The following is a 21,310-nucleotide window of genomic DNA, read 5'->3' as shown; positions in this document are numbered from 1 at the left end:
AGGCTCTTTACTCACAATCTCTCACCGTACTCAGGTGTAAAATGAGTACCTGGTCTTTATTCTTCATGCTGGCTCTGTCCGAAAAATTTGTAATATCGCCTAACAGGCGTCCTGTCTCGTCTTACATGTTAAGTGTTGCTGTTGGCTGGGGACCCCTTGTAAAGCGCTTTTGATCACGTTTAGTGGATATTGCTCTAGATAAAAGCTCATATTTAGATCATCCTTACATATTATGCGGATTCGTTTTACACGCCACAATCCTTTCCTTTCCTCACATAGATATATTCTGGCTGTCTATTACATTCGCCCATGAACGAGTCACCAGTAATGAATGTCCTGTGAAGAAGTATATTATTAATCTAAATAATAAATGTTATGACTCCTCCATTCTTATATATGCGGATTCGTTTTACACGCCACAATTCTTTCCTTTCCTCACATAGATATGTGATTATGTCTCGAATAATAATGGAAAATAAATTGGCAGTTCTTTTGACTTGACCCGGTCATCTCTTGAATGAAAATAAGTGTGGCTATGTGGTCTAGTGGAATGACACTCGCTTTCGAATCAAAAGACCCTGGGTTCGACCCTCGCTCGACGCATAGTTTGAGTCCTTGGAAAAGGCTATTCACTCGAAATCTCTCTCATGGTACTCAGGTGTAAATGAGTACCTGGCCGTTAACAGGGTTGTCTCTGTCAAAAAAAAATTGTAATATCGCCTAACAGGCGACATGTCTCGTTCTATATGTTACGTATTGCTGTTGGAAAGCTTTTTTTTGGTGGATATTTTGCTATATAAAACCTCCAGCTCAAGAAGAGTCTTGTCCTTTACAATAATTTCACCACTATCAACGACATTGTGTTGCTCGGTGGCTCAGCGGTACAGCATCTCGTCTCGCCACAAAATTCAAGCAATGCTAAACGTGATCAGTGGCCGAATGGGTGACAGTTATCGTGGAAAAACTCTTGTTCCGACTTTGTGTCATTGTGTAAGGCACTTTATTACCCCAATCGATTCAGGTGTGATTGAGTACCTACCTCGTGGCGGATAATGTAAATGTGTTGGTACAAAACGGACGCCTAACAGGCAACCTATACTGCATGAAATGGAAATATGATTCCTATGGTCTGCTGGGGGAATAAATTAAAACATTGTGAAGCGCAATGGGCATGGTTAATATATGGAAATGCTCTATATAAATGTTCATATTCAATTTTGTTTTATTCCATCTGTTATCATTCCCCGCTTCAGTTGTTGTTAGCTCCACACATTTGGTTTTTCCAGTTGTTATTCTAGTATCAACTTGTAACAATTGTTGTTGATTCTGTAAAAGTTGTGTTGTTTTTGTTGTTGATCCCACGCAAAGCAATAATAATAATAATGATGATAATAATAATAATAATAATAATAATAATAATAATAATAATAATAATAATAATAATAATAATAATAATAATAATAAAAATGATAATAATAATATATGATGATGATGATGATGATGATGATGATGATGATGATAATAATAATAATTGCTCACAATCTGGAAGGCCAGTTCGTCCTGCTGTTCGGCATGTATTGAAGGTAGCTATGAGAATAGTCCATAGCCTTCTTCAGTACTTGCCTATCATCTGAAACAATCAACCCCGCAGAATACTGATTATCATTCATACAACAACAACAAAATTAAAAGTTTACAGTGGTGTGACGTCAACGATAAAACACAGGCCGACCCCTAGGGGAAATTAAATCGTAAAGTAATTTAGTATTAAAGTTTTAGTAACTTTTTGTACTAAATCAATACTAAAAGGGATTCGTTCAATTCATTCATTCGATCAGCAATCAGCCTTTCCAATTAAAAAAAAACACAAACAAACAAAAACCAAAAACAAACAAGTAATTTGCCCCCAAATCATGGTCTGCGTAACTTCAACAATCAAAAGAGAAAGAAAGAGAATGATTCAGATAATATACCATACATATAATCGTAGAGTGGGGTAGCCAGTAGCCAGCGGGTACAACAGAGGACATTAACTATGCTGCATTGGTTGACTCGATGGTGTGGCAAAGAGATCATTTATGCAAATTATAAGGGTCGGAAGCCAAAGTCGACTAAGTCTAAAGTCAAAATTACGACGATTGTTTTGGGTTTTATAGCGAAATTAATCTAATATTGCGTAGGTAGTTGAATTTAAAATTGGTCTGAGTCAGAAAATCAAACAAAAACAACAACAAAAATCACAAAAATAAGCATAAATATCTTTTTTTTTTTTTTTAATGAAGTGATATTGTAGTCGAAAGGACCTAATGGCTGAAAAGCATTACATCTAATTCTTTTTTTCTCATTGAGCAAAAAAAATCACCACCCATTTCTTATTCATTTTTCTGCTCTGCTTTGCGACTGAAGCCTGGGTTATCTCGGTTTTTTTCTCGTTATAGACCTTATAGAATTATTTATTTTTTTTCTGAGGGAGGTAAATAGAAGGCAGGGATAAGGAGAGCATAGCAAAATGACCTCTCTCTCTCTCTCTCTCTCACACACACACACACACACAAACACACACACACACACACACACAGAGAGAGAGAGATAGATAGATAGATAGATAGAGAGACGCAGAGAGAGAGAGACAGAGAGAGAGAGGGTGGGGGAAGGGAAGGGAGGAGAATATTGTAAGCAGTCTTTTATCCATGTATCTACAACTGCTTGCTATTGATCCACTCAAAATAGACGAGTTGACGCCATTAACAAAATATTTGAACTACTTTATAGAGAAATGTCCACATAATTTGCTTAAAGCGCATTACAAGGAATTTCTAAGCCAACAGCAACACCTTACTTGTAGGGCGAGACATTACGCCGGTGTAAGGAATTATTACTTTTAATTCAAAGATGTTTCAACAAAGACGATTCGGTTATCGCCCAGTTACGATGGGAGACAGTGAATAAAAAGCCTTTCCCAAGGATTCAACTTTAAGTCGCTTCTAGCGAGACTCGAACTAGGGACTTACAGGTCCGAAGTCGAGTGTCACATCACACAAACAAAAGGCCGCACTGATGGTCAGTAGACCGGTCAATCATTAAACGTAATATTAGAGTTACATAAATTGTTCCCTCCCAATCCCGATCCTAAAATAACTGCTCTCCTCCCACCCCTACCCCCCCACCTCGCCTAAAACAAAAGAAAAATACCTATACACACAGGGAGATAAACACACAGTCACACACACACACACACACACAAACACACACACACACACACACACACTCACACACATTCACTTCCAGAATTAAACTACATATAATATTGAGAAGGAAAAAAACAAAAAACAACACCCAAACACATCGGGTTCATCTCCAGGATGTTGCCCGGAAGACAGAAACGCAAGTCTTCTGAGCTGGCTAGTTCTACTTGCGCTCCTGGGGACGGCCGCCTTGGCAGTGTGTGTGTTTTTTGTTTGTTTGTTTGTTTTTTGGAGTGTGTTTTTTTTTTTTTGGGGGGGGGGGGGGGGAGGAGGGGGGTTTCTGTCGCGGAGTATACTACGGTGGAGTAGGTGCAGGAGCTTCGAGAAGGTTATGACTCAATCATGACGTAACTATAGTAGGCCATGGATTCAATACATTCGTGTCATGAACGATCTCAGTAACATCCAAAGAGTGGGTCCGGTTATGGCAGCAACACAACACTCCGAAGTGTATATATTTCGAGGCGATGGGGGTTCGAACCCACGACCTTATTGATACGACAACTCCGCCTGGCCGTGGGAGGGACGCTATGCAGTCGACGCCATCCACCACTCCATAGTTGGATCCTTGAAAAAGACTCTTTGCTCACATTCTCTCAACGTAATCGTGTGTAAAATGAGTACCTGGTGGTAAACAGTGTTGCTTCTGTCGAAGAAAATTGTCATATCGCCTAACTGGCGCCATGTCTCTTCCTACATGTTACGTGTTTCTGTTAGCCATAGACCATTTGTAAAGCGCTTTGAGCACGTTTAGTCTAACCTGTCCTCATCTTTATACTTTTTAAAAATTGGATGCTGAATAGGGACAAATTATGTGCAGCAATCGAACATCAGCAAAGTTACCAGTTGCTTTTCCGAGCGCCTCTTTCCTGTTAATAACAAGCCTTTCCGATAAATGTTTCTTTATTATCAGACAGAATTAAAATGTACAAATCGCAACATATAAAAGGTTGTTTGTTATTTTAAACATCCCCCTTCCACAAATTTCCTGACATTAATTTATTATTATTATTATTATTATTATTATTATTATTATTATTATTATTATTATTATTATTATTATTATTATATTATTATTATCACTATTATTATTATTATTATTATTACAATTTAAATATTAAGCCCTTCCGCCACGACATCATAAGATATCGTCGCCTAGGAATATAGATAATCCATCAAACAAGATGACTGATGTCAACAGGGATCACCCATATTGTCCAAAGTGAGCAAATTGGGGGTTAATAATCTTGCCCAAGTAAAAAAACGAAAGTGCCTGAAGCGGGGCTCGAGCCCGGAAGAAGAAGAAGAAGAAGAAGAAGAAGAAGAAGAAGAAGAAGAAGAAGAAGAAGAAGAAGAAGAAGGAAGAGAGGAGGAGGAGGAGGAGGAGGAGGAGGAGAGGAGGAGGGAGGAGGAGGGAGGAGGAGGAGGAGGAGAGGAGGAGGGGGGAGGAGAGAGAGGAGAAGAGGAGGAAAGAAGAAGAAGAAGAAGAAGAAGAAGAAGAAGAAGAAGAAGAAGAAGAAGAAGGAGGAGGAGGAGGAGGAGGAGGAGGAAGAGCAAATTGGGGGTTAAAAATCGTGCCCAAGGAAAAAAAACGAACGTGCCTGAAGCGGGGCTCGAGCCCAGAAGAAGAAGAAGAAGAAGAAGAAGAAGAAGAAGAAGAAGAGAAGAAGAAGAAGAAGAGAAGAAGAAGAAGAAGAAGAAGAAGAAGGAGGAGGAGGAGGAGGAGGAAGAGGAGGAGGAGGAGGAGGAGGAGAAGGAGGAGGAGGAGGAGGAGGAGGAGGAGGAGGAGGAGGAGGAGGAGGAGAAAGAGGAGGAGGAGGAGGAGAAGAAGGAGGAGGAGAAGAAAGAGAAGAAGAAGAAGAAGAAGAAGAAGAAGAAGAAGAAGAAGAAGAAGAAGAAGAAGAAGAAGAAGAAGAAGAAGAAGAAGAAGGAGGAGGAGGAGGAGGAGGAGGAGGAGGAGAAGGAGGAGGATGAGAGGAGGAGGAGGAGGAGGAGGAGGAGGAGGAGGAGAAGGAGGAGGAGAAGAAAGAGAAGAAGAAGAAGAAGAAGAAGAAGAAGAAGAAGAAGAAGAAGAAGAAGAAGAAGAAGAAGAAGAAGAAGAAGAAGAAGGAGGAGGAGGAGGAGCAATTGGGGATTAATAATCTTGCCCAAGGAAAAAAACGAAAGGGCCTGAAGCGGGGCTCGAGCCCGGAAGAAGAAGAAGAAGAAGAAGAAGAAGAAGAAGAAGAAGAAGAAGAAGAAGAAGAAGAAGAAGAAGAAGAAGAAGAAGGAGGAGGAGGAGGAGGAGGAGGAGGAGGTGGTGGTGGAGGAGGAGGAGGAGGAGGAGTCGACGAAGAAGAAGAAGAAGAAGAAGAAGAAGAAGAAGAAGAAGAAGAAGAAGAAGAAGAAGACGTCCAGGCGATGGGATGCCATCGGCGTGGGCGCTGGCTCCAGTCCTGTGAAATGGAACGAAGGCCTTGTCTGACATTAATTTAATCAATCTGTGCGTCTATTAAAATCTGTGTTTTATTTCGTGAAATGAACAGCCTCAAACGAAGCATGACTTGTGTTTGCCTATTAATCCCCTTTAAACATATAAATAAACAAATCGATTGACATGAAACACTTATCAAGGCGGAAATGACGGCATTTTTAGTGTATCATCTATTTTTAGACTCAATAATCATTGTCAACAAAAATGGCTGCCCTCTTTGGACACGGAAACCCTCTCGCCACTCAAGTGGGGCAATTGATCGGTCAGTCCTTTAAAAATGCTGATTTTTAGCAAATTCTCTACAGGTGTATTATATATTTTGACGCATGAATGCTATACTTTTTTTTATTACTAATTCCCAATTTATTTTTCACAACTCTTTCTTGTGTAACTTATCGACTGAGACAGAGTCAAAGACTTGCAGATGATGATGATGATGCTGATGATGAGTTATTGATATTGTCTGCTAGATAAGTGTAATCATTAGCATGGCTTTAGTAAATTTTTACTCTTCTAGAAGTGGCTGGCATCTAGACTTTAAAATCCCATAAAAGACTTTAGATATGATATGGCTTGGTGCTGAGCTTACTCAAACGAGTAATAAATCGTTAATTCAAATTCAGCCTACACTCAACATTACACAACTCTCCTCCTTTTTTTTACTTACTTGGAATGGAGGTTGGAGGATTTGTACCCTCCTATCTATGGCTATGCACCATGATTATAACTATGACTGTGATAGGAGTATGTTGAGTGGTGCACCCTCAAATACAAATTACTAATCCCCCCTCCCAGGAAGGATATCAAATTTAATATAGAGAGCTGCGCCGGTGTTACCAATACTTAGCTTCTATACCAGGACAAATCATTCGTTTGGACAGAAAAATAAATAAAAAACTTACCGCTTACCGTCAAAAGCAGTTTAGATTTGAAGATACATTTGTTTTCTATCAAAAAACATTCGGTACTAGACAATCCTTGATGAATATCAAAAGTTGTGTTTGAAATTATATCCTAAATATTTTCATGATTCATTCCTCGCTAAACCGTGTGTGTTTTTCGTCTGATTCAGTGGTCGGTGCCCCCTAGTGCCTGCCGCCTGCCGCGCAAAACAAAGGTTTTTAAAAAAGTTTATTGAGAAAAAGATACGGAAAAAAAGTGTCCCTAGATAGGTATGCAATTTGGTGCATAAGTGCAGTAAAAATTGGTGCGCAAAATTAGTTCGTAGAGGATGCGAGACTGTGTGTGTGTGTGGGTGTGTGTGTGTGTGTGTGAGTATGTGTGTGTGTGTCTCTTTCTTTCTTCCTTTTTTTTTTGGGAGTGCCTACGTACACGGTAACGGGGCATCTAGCCTCAGGATCTATGTACACGTAAACCGGTTTACCGTTGCAACATTCTGTCAGTGATGGTCCTCGCTGTCGTGACCGCGCACGCTCGTGTGGGGTGTGTGTGTGTGTGTGTGTGTGTGAATTTTTTTTTTTAATCAAAACAATTTTAACCATTAATGGCGAGATTCCATCTTACACTCCCCAAACTCCAGATCTTAGTCTTAATGTTATCATTAAAAGACAAGCTTTGCGATTTATAGTTTAATTGAAGCCCGAGTCGAAATATACTCTTACTACTGTTCTCTTGGTGGAAACGATTTATTCTGCATAAGCAATCTGGAGAAAAAAAATCAGTGTCACTGTAAAGGTTAAAATTTCACGAAGTACGCACCGTGAACACCGCTGTAACAATCCTTTGATCTACGTAATCAGGCAACCCATTGTTTCTTTCATCTTTTCCCATTCCCCCTTACTATCCCCCCCATCCCCCCGCCCACCTTTCTCTCTCTCTCTCTCTCTCTCTCTCTCTCTCTCTCTCTCTCTCTCTCTCTCTCTCTCTCTCCCTCTCTCTTGTCATAGTGTTATCCCTCCCCCTTCCCATCTCAATGTAAAATGAAAACGTTCTGCTGTTTGCAGATACATGTATGATTGTTTTGTTTTCTCTCTCTCACTAGGCTAGGATTAAAAACCAAGACATCAGGTAATGGGTGTCTAATGCCAAAGTATAGATTCTCTCTTTGGCCAATTTAGTCACGTATGTGGCAGCCCAGCTATTTATTATGTTCTGCCTATAACACACAATAAGTGGGATTCTGGGGGTGGGTACGAAAGAAATCAAGGTCATAAGTAACCGTGCACAAGAGCTGTATAGGGCATTGGTTTCTGGGGGTCTTGCAAATACCAAATATTTTATGGAAAGCTCTTTCGAACTCCAAGACGTCTGGTTTGTTTTGCTATCTTGGAACAAACGAAACAGAGATGTCTTGATGTGTGACCTAGTTGTCTGATTTTGTGACCTCGATGTAAAGTATTGTGACCTAGATGTTTCCTTTTGTGTGTGCAAGCCATGCGGGTAAGTACAGCGATAGCTTGCCAGTTGAGGAAAAAAGGAAGAAGCAACGTATCCGCATTTGAAAAACAAAACAAAAAAACTGAAAAAACAAAACAACTTAACCTTTTAAAGGCGAATATCAATCTTACTTGGACCAAAAATAAAATCTTACCGTTTTCATCAAAAGACAAAAAACAAATTACAATTTAAAAACTTGAGCTTTTATATAGAGCAATATCCACCCAACGTGCTCAAAGCGCTTTTTATCAATATTCTTACTGCTCTTATGGTGGAAACGTTTTTTTTCTGCGTTAAAAAATAATATAAATGAAGACTATTATTTGAAAAACAAAAAAGTCAGTGTCGCTGGCAAAGGGTTAATTGCAGTACTCCTGCATCCTGTGAGACTCCTACGACACTTGCTAATCATAAAAAAGGAAATAGCAGCAATCAACAATATTAAGGTGAAAAAAAAAGAAGAAAAAAAAAGTGGGTGGGGGGGGGGGGGGGGGGGGGGGGGGAGAGCAAACCCAGTAGCAATGCAACCTTTTAGCGGCGAAATTCGATCTTTGACCTAACACCAAATCTTCTATCATCAAAAGACAAGTAACGGCAAAACTATTATAGACAATTGAAGTCCGAGTTGCGATAGTCTGACTACTCTCTTGGTGGAAACGCTGTATTCCCCGTTAACAATAATAAAGATTAAAGCAAACTACTATCTAAAAGCAAAAAAATTAGCTTCGCTGTTAAGGGTTTAAGAACACCTGCAACTGCAACTGCCAGCATCCTTGAGATGCTCTACGTCACCAAGGTCACCAATCGACACGTCTCCCTCTCGTCGGCATGCACCCCCCCTCCACTCTTTCAAGGTGGTGGTGGCGGCGGATAAAAAAGGCCTTTTTCTCTTTCATTCAATCAACTGGTCTGCTGGTGGACCCTAGGCCTCTCTACAAGTCCAAGAAATAATACTCACTTTTTCTCTGCTCCAACGAAAATATCTACCCCCTACCGGTCTAATTATTTGTAGCAGACGACAAATTTCTCAAAACGGTCACGTGACACTATAAAAACAACACAGGAAGTCCATGAAAGCTTATTTACGGCATTTCCTTTGAACCGTGTAAACAACAAAATTTCGTTTTCATTCGACTCAACGGGTCAGATTGGCCGGTATTTTTTTAACGAACTAAAGTTCTGAAAAATCAAAATGTTTCTTAGAAAGTTGAAAGATGCTAGTTTTTGAAACAGAGGTAGGTTTTTTAAAAAAATCTTTATATTTTACGTGAATGCATGCTCAAGGCGAGTTGGACGTGCAGCGGAGGTTGGTAGGCCAAAGGCCCACCTCTCTATCAATTAATTAATTGTGTTTAGAAAGAAAGATTTTATTTTGAAGATTTAGTTATGTAAAAGTTGCATTTCAGACTCGAGTCTGAAAAGCTCCCATGGCTGTTCAGACTAAACTCCAAACACAGGGTGGACACAGTGCGACCAGTGGGCAGAGGGTGAAACTGATAGAAAAGCAGAAGAAGAGTTCAGAAGAAATTCGTTTTTGCCAATATCTGACTCCGTTATTTATACCTCCTACTTTGGACTGTAGTAGAAGGTTTGTTGCCTGTCTAACACTATCAGAATATGTATTATTTTGGGCAGGACTTCCATAGTATTACAGCACTTTTATAAAATTGCTTAATCTTTTCGTGATTATGGAATTTAACTTAGTAGCAATGGCCAATAAATATTACTATTTAAGATAAGTTTCATTTTTATAAGTGGTGTGATTTTTCTAATTTCAAAATCAACGCCATTTACTTGTATTACCGTGTTTCACATCAGTTTCGATATTGCAAGTGATGGCAAACATTATGTTTTATCAGATTATTTTTTATAGTATCTCTAGTTAGGGTTGAGGGGGGTTCGGGGTGATAAAGAAATCCCCTCTTTAGGTGCTGTGAATCTAAAGAAGTCCTTTCTTATTTTGTCCTGATTTTATTTGGATATCGTGTAAAAGTGTTAGAAAAGCCTTCCTTTAGACCACAGTTACTTTGACGACTTATGTTCCATTTGAATGGAACTTTTAAACTCTTTTCTTTTTAATGTCTAACGTCACTTCAAATTGTTTAATGACTTTGTCTCTCACATCAAATAAAGTGAGTTTGTGGTATGCCATGGCCTTTGGGTCAAAAGTCCTGGGTTTGAGCCCTGCTCTGAGTCGTGGTGCAAATATACGAGTCCTTGGAAAAGGCTCTTTATTCACATTCTCTCACCATATTCAGGTGTAGAATAAGATAAGTGCCTGGCCGTTAGCAGCCTTATCTCTGTCCGAAAGAAAATGTGATACCGCCTTACGGTCATGTCTCATCCTTTATGTTACGTGTTGCTGTTGACCAGAGACCCCTTAGGTTGTATAGCTCTTTGAGCATGTTTAGTGGATATTGCGATATATAAAAATGCTCAAGTTTATACTACCTGTTAGTAGTTATTATACCATTATTGTTATGTTCATTTGCATCAATTTTATGTAAATGTCAATAATTAAAATAAACTGAAAAAGAAAAAAAAACAAAAAACCCAACCTATACTGCGATGTGATATTATTCAGACTCGAGTTCAAATAACTTGTTGATTGCACACGCGCATTTAGGTTTGAGTCCGAATACCCACGGGATACTATTCAGACTAAGTCTGAATAGCCACAACAAAACAAATGTCCTCTTTTAAATATCTAACGGGACAGATGTGAGATGAGAAAATTGGTTCACCTCCTTAATAGAGATTTGTCTCAGTATATGAAAGTAGTGAAATATAGATTATCTTTGATGTTCTTTTGATATCAGAACAAGCTACTGATGGAACCAATGCAACTGAGAATTGGGCCCTTTATATGGAAGTGTGTGATATCATCAATGAAACAGATGAAGGGTAAAATAATAGTTTCTATTTTTATTTTTTTAACTTTCATTTTTATTTTTATGGTGTTAACAATGATCTAAGAAAAGAAAAAAATGATGTTCCTCTAGACCAGCATCCTGTTCAAAGGGTGGCAAATAATTGTTAACTTCTAGAAACTAGGATAAGTTCTAGCCCCATGGGGTATATGAATAAGAGTCTGACAAATTTTGGAAAAAAATGTGGTAAATGTTGATTTGTTCTGTTTAAGATAGAAATTTAGTTCCATGCTTGGGGGGATAAATGAACTACTGGGAGGCGCATTGTGAGCATGGTAAAAACACGAAATATGCTCCATTTTTCCAATGTCGAGATGAACTTGATGCTTTAAATTGAATTTTAAGCTTTTATAAATCTATTAAATTTGATTTAAAAGATGTACATTCTTTTGGGTTAATGAGTATTGTTTTTTATAAACTTCGTAAAACTAAAAAACTGTCCTGCTTCTTTTGTTTTGTTTTTTTTCCTTTAAACTCTTTTTCTTCACCCAGTCCTGACAAATTACCGTTTTGAAGTTCAATAATATGCTCTATTTCATTTGTGTATATATTTATTAATGCTTTTGTTTTAGGATATATTTAAACTTAAAATATTTTCCTGTTTTAGCCACCTTTCTTTTTCTATACTGTCTATTTAGTTAAGTTAGCACATATAATGTATTTAAGTTAAGTTATGATTTAATTTTATTTGAATTGAAAACAATTGTTGTTTTATTTTGTCACGTTTCTAGACCCAAAGATGCCATTCGTGCATTCAGGAAACGGATTTCTCAGAATGTTGGAAAAAATTATACAGCTGTTATGTACTGTTTAACAGTAAGTGTTGGAAGCTGCTTATCTTCAGTTTACACCTTCTAAAATATTTCTTCTCCAGATTTTTAATTTAGTTAGATAATGGACATCTTGTTTAATACCTGAACTGATGAAAATTATTCAGTATCTGTTACTGCAGAGTTGAGATTAGTCAACAATATTTTATTCTGTAACCGTTTTTTGTTGATGAATAGTTCTTACGTGGTTACAAAACTATGCACCTTTAAATGATTAGATATCCTCTTTTTCTGTTAATCTGACATATTATTTGCTATTATTTTAATAATAGAACATTCCCCCCCCCCCCCCCCCCCCCCCCCCCCCCCCTAATTGTGAAGATCGGAATGAGTGGTTTATTGGCTAAGAATGAATACAGAGCTACACATCTTCTATCAACTGATTCTGCCCAGCCTTTAGTATAATCTTATTGCCTTTCTTTTTCCTGGCTCTTTAATGACTGAGGAATGTGAATAATGGCATTAAACTTGAAAAAAACAAAACAAAACCAAGCAAACATTGGGGCTTGCTAGTGCTTTGGATCCAAATGTACAGTCCTCTAATAATACTTCAAAAAGTAATTGAGTTTCATAGGTGTTATATCTAAATGTTAATGATTGGTCTCTGTCAAAAACGAATAATAATTAAGTTGATATTGCAGCAAATAATATCAGTTATCATAATGAAAATAAAACTGAAAACAATTAAATCTTGAAGAGTGGATATCCACTTTTATTCGTTTTTACCATCAACATTTAGACAGTGGAGTTATTATCTCACATCTCCAATGGAAGTAAAATATTATGCTCTTTGAAATCTTCCAAATTGAAGTTACAAACTTAAAAGGAAGAAGAAGAAGAGTAAATATGATTGAAGACTTAATTACATGTTTGCTGCTTCTATTGATGGTATACAATCAAATCAAATACTCCCCAGTTCTGCATGCTAAAACAATTCTAACCAACATTCAAAATTATTTGCAAATGTGACATTTATAGCCTCTGATAGAGAATTTACTATGAACTTATCTCCTCTCTGGTGGTCTACAAACGATAACAGAGAGCTAATAAACATCATTTGATGTCAAAAGCAAATATTGAATGTCTCAAATCCTTTTGAAAAAAGTGAAGAAAATGCTTTATAATCTGAGATAAGTGATATCAGAATGAATCAATTTTGTTTTATTTTTTTTTGCTGTTCTTAAAAGTTTTATAGGGATGCACTTAAGAACTGCAACAGTGCTTTTAGTGATACAAAGCACTATTGCAAGTTATATGTTAAAGATTGTCTCTTCAATTTGACGAAAAAAATATGAAAAATACCATCATATTCTAATTATGTCTTGAGTTGTTTTTTTTGTGTGTGAAAAAGTCAGATGTTGAAGTGGACTGAAATGGTCATAGGTATTTAATATCAGAAATTAGAAAGCAGTTTCACTGTGCCCCTTTGTCTATTAAAAATCAAAGAGGAATGTTAGAGAAAATGATCATACATCAAATTTTGTTTGTTCTCAGTGCCTTGAATCATGTGTGAAGAATTGTGGTCGGCGTTTCCACCTTCAAGTGGCCAACAAAGACTTCCTGCATGATCTCATCAAAATCATAGGCCCTAAAAATGATCCACCACAAATCGTACAAGAAAAAGTCCTTGCTATGATTCAGGTATAAACTTAAGACGTGGTTTTACAGATTTTGAAAAATATCGTAGTGGATTAATAGTTGATTGATTGATTGACTATAAATTATAAATGTTCTTTTACTTCTCCCCAAGAACCTCTTCCAATTGTAGCTATCTTAAGTTGTGTTCAACCACAGTTTTTAAGAATTTTATATGACATGAATTGACAATAGTAGATCATTCTTTGATCAGAATTGTAAGTCTTGGGTACATATTTGTACCTTGGTTGGGCTACTTCTTCGTACCTTGGAAAGTGCTTGGTGGATTTAACTTCATGAAAATATTTTTAAAAAACAAAAAAAAAACCATGAGACAATGTTTCTTTCAGCAATTAGACTCGTGGTCACAAACACTTATTCGACACTTCAAAAGGACTGGCAAATTTTTAGGTCAGAAGTTTAGTAGATCACCCTAGAGTAACCCTCCAGCTCTCTGAAGCCATCATATAAGCATAAAACTATGTGGAACCAGCTCATAAAAGATTCTTCTTAATAGCTGTTGTTTCTACAAATTGAATTATATTTGCACTTATAACTTGTATCACGTTTGCATTGCATCTTTGTTCAGTGTGAATGAAATTTGGTTTATAAATGAAGAATATGAAACAATATTCATCCTCACAGAAAATAAGGTAAATAAGAAAGAAACAGCCTACATAACACTTGTAAGATCAATCTTAGACTATTCCTGTTCAGTTTGGGACCAAAACTACAATCTGACATAAAAGCAATTTAAGCTGTCCAGCACTGCGCTGCACGATTTGTCTTCAATGATTACAGCCCGCATAGCAGCATAACAGACATGATCACCGGGCTTGGATGGACTCCCTTTCAAGACAGATGGAAAGAACAATGACTAACTCCCATGTTCAACTATTCATACAATGAAACTCATACAAAGAAAAACCAACTCAAAAACATTAAAACCATAATCTGGAAACTCAAACTTCTTCAATATTCATTTGCACCCCGCACTGTCGAAGACTGGAACGCTCTTCCCAAATCATGTGTGAGTACAGCATATTTAGACACCTTCAAGCAAAGATTATCAAAATTCTAAACACCAACAATGGCTGTCACATTCAAAAACTCTCTCCGCCCTTGAATACAAATACTCAAAATTGAGTCGACTTCGAAACATTTAGATTCAGAAGGAAAAATATTCTTGATGGAGACTTTGAAATTGTTCAGTCTGGCTTCATGTTAGTAGACCTGTAAATTCTCTGTCAATTAACTGAAATCAGTCAATTTGTCAAATTCAAATATTTAAAAAAGGAAAGAAAGAAAGAAAGAAATAAAAAAAGAAAGAATTCACAAATCGTAGTCGAATGACCGTAAAATAATTAGGAGTGTTCCACAGCGCTACGCATAGCTCATGGGGACCGTTTATATTAACGATGTATATATTGCCAAGACAAAGCGACGCTTTTTATAAAAGGCGTGTCTGAACACTTCCCTGGGTATTTTCACACATCCTTCGTTAAATTATTTTTTCACTTTCCAATCCGTCGTGATCCCAACTGTAGCCAATTTTAACTGAGCCACCGAGCGATAAATTTCACTGTTTCATCTAAGCCAAAATTGACCACATTTACCCTTCGAGTCTCAAAACTATGATAAAGTAAATTGCGAAAGCCGAAAGTCCGTTATGTAGACATCTTCAAATCGAAAGTTAGGATAGATTGCTACAAGCACATTTCGATTGCCTCACGTTGTAAACAAACTGGTTGACCGTTTCTTCACTGATTGAGTACCTGATCATAAGGAACAATGGTAAGTAGCCTAATTAATTCCCGTGCAAATCAGGACGTTTTCTGGCATTGTTTTGCTCAAGCCCAAGCGAGCTTGCTGTTTTGTGGCGATTTACCTTCATTTCGATTCTTTGAATTTTTCCGCTACGCCTGCCGAAGTTTCTTCTTGATAATTCACTACTTAATTCAGTTCAGTGTATTGGCCTGAAGTCATATTTATTTAAGTTTTTTTTCTCTGTCATTTACTGATTGAAAATCAAGTTTGCTCATTGCTACATTATTCTAATGTTCTCACAATGGCTGAGCTGTTCGTGGATCGCAATTCAGACTTGTCGAGCATCGATAAAGATGTGAGTTCCGTGAGGAATAAATTCAATTGGTCATGGCTAGAAGTTAAAGATGATAATGGTGATTATTTTTCTATGTCAAAAAAATTCCAGAGGCAGGAATATGACTTTGATGAAGTCATCTTTACCTATATGAATGACATGCTTATTTAGCACTCCTTCTACATCAAATTATGACAGTCATACTTCCAGACTTCCAGTAAGAAATAACACCCACTATTTTGATATATTGTATTTATCACTCTCCTCTCCAATGATGCCCTTATTTTTTAAAAAAATAATTGAATCTTCAGTTTGTCGAAGAGTTTCAGTCAATTTTTATAGAGCTCATTTACAGGTCTATGTTAGATTGGTTTTGGGATATACTTAAGTTTTCCATTTAACTCGTCCTCAGTTTCTTGGATGCTTATCAGATATATCTTTTGACTAGCATTATCTTCTTTGTTGCTATTTGCTGATATGGCCTTAAGTATTCCGAGAACTATAAAATGCGTATTGTAATCATTTCTTGTGTAAAATCCTTTTCAGACCTGGGCTGATGCGTTTCGTGGAAATCCAGAACTGAAAGAAATGGAAAAAGTCTACCAGGAGCTGAAGCAGAAAGGAATTGAATTCCCTATGACTGATTTAGACAATATGGCTCCTATCCACACACCTGCCAGGGTAATTTCATTATAATGGCTTTGTTGCACATTCATAAATCAGTTGAAATAATACAGTATTCACATCAGTGAATTTAGTGGTTATTATAATGATCCACTTTTATTAGTTCTGACAGACAATTCTGATTTCTTTTTTTCTCCTCACACTTTGTTTATTTGCTTAACTTGCCTTAAAATATTTGATGTACGAGAACTCATGAATAATTGCATAGAACAAACAGTAATAATCTTGCATTGTAGAAATGTAAAAATGATCATCATTATTATAATTACTATTTATTGTCATTATTATTATATTATTATTTTTATTATTACTATTATTATTTTGTCATCTGCAGACTTTTTTTTATTAAAGAAGCAATCATTTGCTTTGTTTTACAGAGTGTTCCAGATCGAGAGCAACCGGCTTTAAGTCATGATAGGGGAGGAAGTAGTCGTGGCGTAAGTTTGGCTATTGTCAATGTCCTGTTTTGTCAAGTATGCGCCTTTACCAAAACAATGATTCTATTCCTTTTTCTTGTCACCCACAGAATAACATGTTTGCTTATTATTAAAGACAAAAAAAGGGAGATAAGAATAATGGAAGCTCATCAATTTAGTTCTCAGGCCTGCCACTTTAACAGATTTTATACGTTTTTACAGATTTTTTTAAAGGCTGTATTGGACTAAATGCAGATTTGCTGTCACAAACATTTGGAGTTTTTTTTTTTTTTCAAAATCAAATTTAAGACTTGAACAAGGTTGCCAACTTTCCATATATTTACGGAATTCAGTATGTTATAAACGCTCAGTATATTTTCCAATCACCTGCTAAACAGAAAAAGTCAGTACATAAGGGGTCGGTCTACGTGTTTGCGTAAAAGTTCGGTAAATTTTTGCTTCCTGAATTGGCACCCCTGCTTGAATATGATGTAATCAAATTTATTCACACTGCATCCATTTTAAATCATTTTAAGACAATATGTCATATAACTATTGCTGTAAATCATGCATTTAAAAAAAGAAAAGAAAGAATTTGCCTTTATTGTTTTTGTTCTTTTGGTTTTTTTTTAAAGAAAATATTCAATTTTTCCTTTGTCTTGTGACTGTGGTAGGTCTAAACTTCATTGGGGTTTTTTTTTCAATTTTTATTTTACACGGTCTTGCTTTTTATGGATAGACTGCGCTCAAATAATAGCTTTGAATAGCCTAGCAAGAGTCAAACACTGATTACATGTGTGTGCTGATGTATCACAAACTTCCTAGCCCAGTGTTGTAACTAACCAAACTCTGACCAAAGATGTGTGTGGTTCTTTGAAGATGTATTAAACCTATCATTCTCACAGTTTGAATCCAGTTCGACAAGATTATATTTCAGAAAATTTGATTTTCTTGGGGGTATTAAAAAATTATCCCCCTTTTTTTCAAATTTTTTTTTATTTGATAAAGCCCTGTTCATGTACAGATGTGGATTACTACCAATTTTCATGACCATTTCAGTCATATACTATCCTCGAAATATAGACAATGTTTGTTTTCTGTGTGAAGTAGAGTATAATTTTAATTTATTTTTGGTCTCACAATGAATATTTCATAATAACCGTACATTAAAGTTTTTGTGTAAATGCCCCCCCCCCCCCCCCATGAACTATCCATATTCTCGTTGGCTGTTATCGAAATAAATTTGACCAAAGTTGTGTCAATAATATTATTCCTCAATTGTCTGTTGTAAGCTTAGCAAAATGAAAGAATTGTGTGAGCAATCTTTACCAAGGTCACTGTTCACAATTCATCCTATTGTGGAATCTTTTTAACTGTTCTAAATATTAAGGCAAACACTTAAGATGTGCATCATTTGAAGTTATTTCACAAAAAATGTTTTGTATATTTACTGATCTATTAGGAGACTCGATATGTTTTGTGTATTGTGTCATGGAGAAAAACCAAAAAAAAAAAAAAAAATTCCATTAGTAACATTTAAATTGTAGGCCAGATATGGGAGTTGACACTTTGTTTTTCCAAGTGATTAATTTAAATCAAATGCTATAGGCTTAATTTATTTTTATTATAGTGATTGATTCTCCTTTTTTTCTGGTTTTCTGTACTTCGATCGTTTTGGATTGTTTTGTTTTTTCATTGATTTTAAAAATCTTCCTCTAAATTCTCTACCTTAATTAAACTGTATTGAAAAAAAATTGATCAAGATTAAGAAATATGCGAGATGTCAAATGACTTTATCTATCCAGCAGTTATTTGTATTATGGTCATTGATAGATAAAGTTGGTGTATACTTCTTTTTTCTTATATGTCACAGTGTAGTAAATAATTTTGTCATAAAACCCGTAGAGCAATTTTAGTTAAGTCTTTGTATCACTCTTTCCACAATTTTTTTCTATTTGACTTCTTAGAAAAAATATGCGGAGCTGGTGAATGAATCAGATGATGAGGTTTGTCTGCTGTTCTATTTTAAACTTTTTACCACTGTTGTCTGCAGCCTTGCCAGTTGGTTCTAATTTTGAATATGATTATACTTTTGCACCTTTAACAGGAATATCTAATGTGATATTTAAAACCCTTCCATACAATATTTAAACCAGAATTAACAAATTGAACTAATAGATTTGTGTCTTTTAAAGTATTTTATTTAAAACAAGTTTTATGTGAGCTGAGATTTTTACATGACTAGTGGTTTTCAAACTTTGTGTTTTGTAATTTTTTATTTATTTATAGTAAAAATCGGTTAAACCAAAATTCAAGGGACTTGATATTCTATTTCGGTTAAGGCATACCATGATTTTCAAGGGTATTATTATTTCACTGCTATCATTCATCCCTTTGTCACACACAATGCATCACAATAAATTTGTCAACTGTGTGACTTTGTAGTTGAAATGATGTAGTATGTGTGTGTGTGTGGCAGGAGGTTTGTGTGTGTACGTATATGAGCACACAAACGAGCATAGTGGTAGTAGGTGCCAAAGAGAGCAATAGTGTTATAACTGCAACATCATCTTTTTGGAGTTATGGCATTACTGCTCTCAACAGCACATTGTGTTCTCACCATCAAGTAAGAATGGCCACAGAGACGAATACTAAGTCATTGTGGATAAGTGTGTGTGTGTGTTAGTGTGTGTGTGTGTGTGTGTGTGTGGGGGGGGGGTCATAGTTGGTGGTGGAGTGGAGATGTGTGGGGTATTGAATGGATACAAGAGAGCACATTGGGTAACTGTTGTAACAGGAATTTTGTTCCGTTATCAAATTTTTTTTCTTAGGTTATTCAGTTATTCAGCAGTTTCTTTTCCGTTTAAAGATAGTTTGAGCATAGTGGCTTTTGTTTTATCGATACTTGATTAACAGAAATACAGAGTAAAAAATGACAACATTTTGATTTCTTTTAGTTTTAGCTGTATGTTCGGTTTAGACAATTTTGGTTTAACCGGTTTTTACTCTATTATTTAATTATTTTTTTTGTTTTTAATTTTTTCATTTAATAGATTTTTTTAAAAACGTTTTTCATTTAATTGATTTTTTTTTGTTTTTACTGTATTTTATTTTTTTTCATTTAATAGATTTTTTTTTTACTGTATTCTTTTATTTTTTTCATTTATTTTATTTTATTTATTTATTTATTATTTTTTTTGGGGTGCTGTTTGGAATTGTTTAAAGCAAAATGTTGGATAACAATTTTTAAAAGTAATATTAATATCTTGAGGAATTGCAGATAACAAAAATTTAGATTTGAGTGCTTCATTAGGCTTTATGTGTTGTATTATAATTTTCCCGTTCCCGTGGCAATCTTCTTATGACAGACGTGCATGTCATTGCTCTTATCATAATTTGCTAAATTAAAATCTGCATGCCATTTATGTTAAAAAGTGAAAGATGATATAATATCTAGTGATGAAAAGAACAGCCAAGAAACTCAAATCACACTTCAAATTTTGTTGAAATTGCCACTGCTTTTATATTTTAATTTCAGATAACAACAACCTTATTTATAGAAATTAATTGATTTTAACAATTCAATTCCAATCGTTGAACAATATTGTGTATAGAACATTCTTTAAATACAAGAGGGAAAAATGAATAAGTAAAACCACATTGGCCATCGGTTCAAAAGAAAAAGTCTATGCAGGGAGACTGAAACAATATAACATACTCACCTATTTTCTTCCCTAAGACGTGACAGCTAGATTCACTCTGGGCCCCAATCTTGTACCTGGATTTTTTTTTAATGGAAACAAAACATAGCCTTTCAGGTTGTAATTTGAAATGCAGAGGATGTTTTATGTTTGAAACGAGATTATCAATGTTTACAGCTATGTAAGACAATGCTCTATTCTATTGTACTCACACTGCATGAATTAGCATAGTTATACTAATGACCTTCATGTACCACAGACAATCATTTTGGATCAAATTATAATTTTGGCACAAACTTGTTAGATAAGGATGAAATTTTAAAAAGATGTAAGCTTTTATATCGTGGGGGTCCCAATAGTTCAGTTGGGAGAGCACTTGCTTCACATGCAACAAAGAGACCGTGATTGATCTTGGGTGAATTCCGGATTTTGGTGGATTCCATTGATTGTAGTGTCCCTCTTCATGGTCAAGTGGAGGTGCCATAAGTCGAGTCCTGGGTTCGACTTTCCATTGCGCAAAAGTTTTGATTTTCTATTGTCCTCTGGCACATCTTTACTCACTTCATTTCTTGTTACAGTGGCCTAGAGTGTTTCTCATCACTCATTATTAATTTCCTATATGAACAAAAGTAATGATAATGATATAGATTTATAGTGCGCCAAACATCCCTTCATCTAGAGGGCGCTGGGCACATAACAAAGATTTAGCTCTAACACAATTCATGAAGACTGCATTAATACACATGATTAAAAGAAAGCCTGTCTTAATGAAAATGTTTTCAATCACCGCTTGAAATCCTCTAGTGAATATGATGAACGTATCTTATATGGTAGAGAATTCCACAGCCCTGGACCAGAATGCTGAAAGGCGCGTTCAATTGGGAGTTTGTTAGTTGAT

At 36.0% G+C, this 21,310-nt stretch overlaps 1 protein-coding gene across 13 annotated transcripts in view; it reads left to right on the top strand.

Annotated features, from left to right (window-relative positions):
* Positions 1–5,881: 5,881 nt before the first annotated feature.
* Positions 5,882–21,310, top strand: part of LOC144973085 (TOM1-like protein 2) — a 48,172-nt gene continuing 32,743 nt past the window's right edge. For 7 of the 13 annotated variants that reach the window (XM_078915105.1, XM_078915100.1, XM_078915102.1 and 4 more), the window contains exons 1-7: positions 5,882–5,980; positions 10,935–11,019; positions 11,777–11,861; positions 13,370–13,516; positions 16,158–16,292; positions 16,673–16,732; positions 18,679–18,717. In XM_078915105.1, the coding sequence (XP_078771231.1) occupies positions 5,923–5,980; positions 10,935–11,019; positions 11,777–11,861; positions 13,370–13,516; positions 16,158–16,292; positions 16,673–16,732; positions 18,679–18,717 (609 nt within the window). In that variant the 5' untranslated portion in view covers positions 5,882–5,922. The remainder of the gene's footprint in view (positions 5,981–10,934; positions 11,020–11,776; positions 11,862–13,369; positions 13,517–16,157; positions 16,293–16,672; positions 16,733–18,678; positions 18,718–21,310) is intronic. The other 6 variants (XM_078915110.1, XM_078915106.1, XM_078915109.1 and 3 more) reach the window with 1 other exon arrangement.

Source organism: Berghia stephanieae, chromosome 5, assembly GCF_034508935.2.
Source record: "Berghia stephanieae isolate SIO BIC M18660-M18661 chromosome 5, UCSD_Bste_1.3, whole genome shotgun sequence".
Taxonomy (NCBI): Eukaryota; Metazoa; Mollusca; class Gastropoda; order Nudibranchia; family Aeolidiidae; genus Berghia; species Berghia stephanieae.
This window is presented reverse-complemented; position numbering and strand designations above follow the sequence as displayed.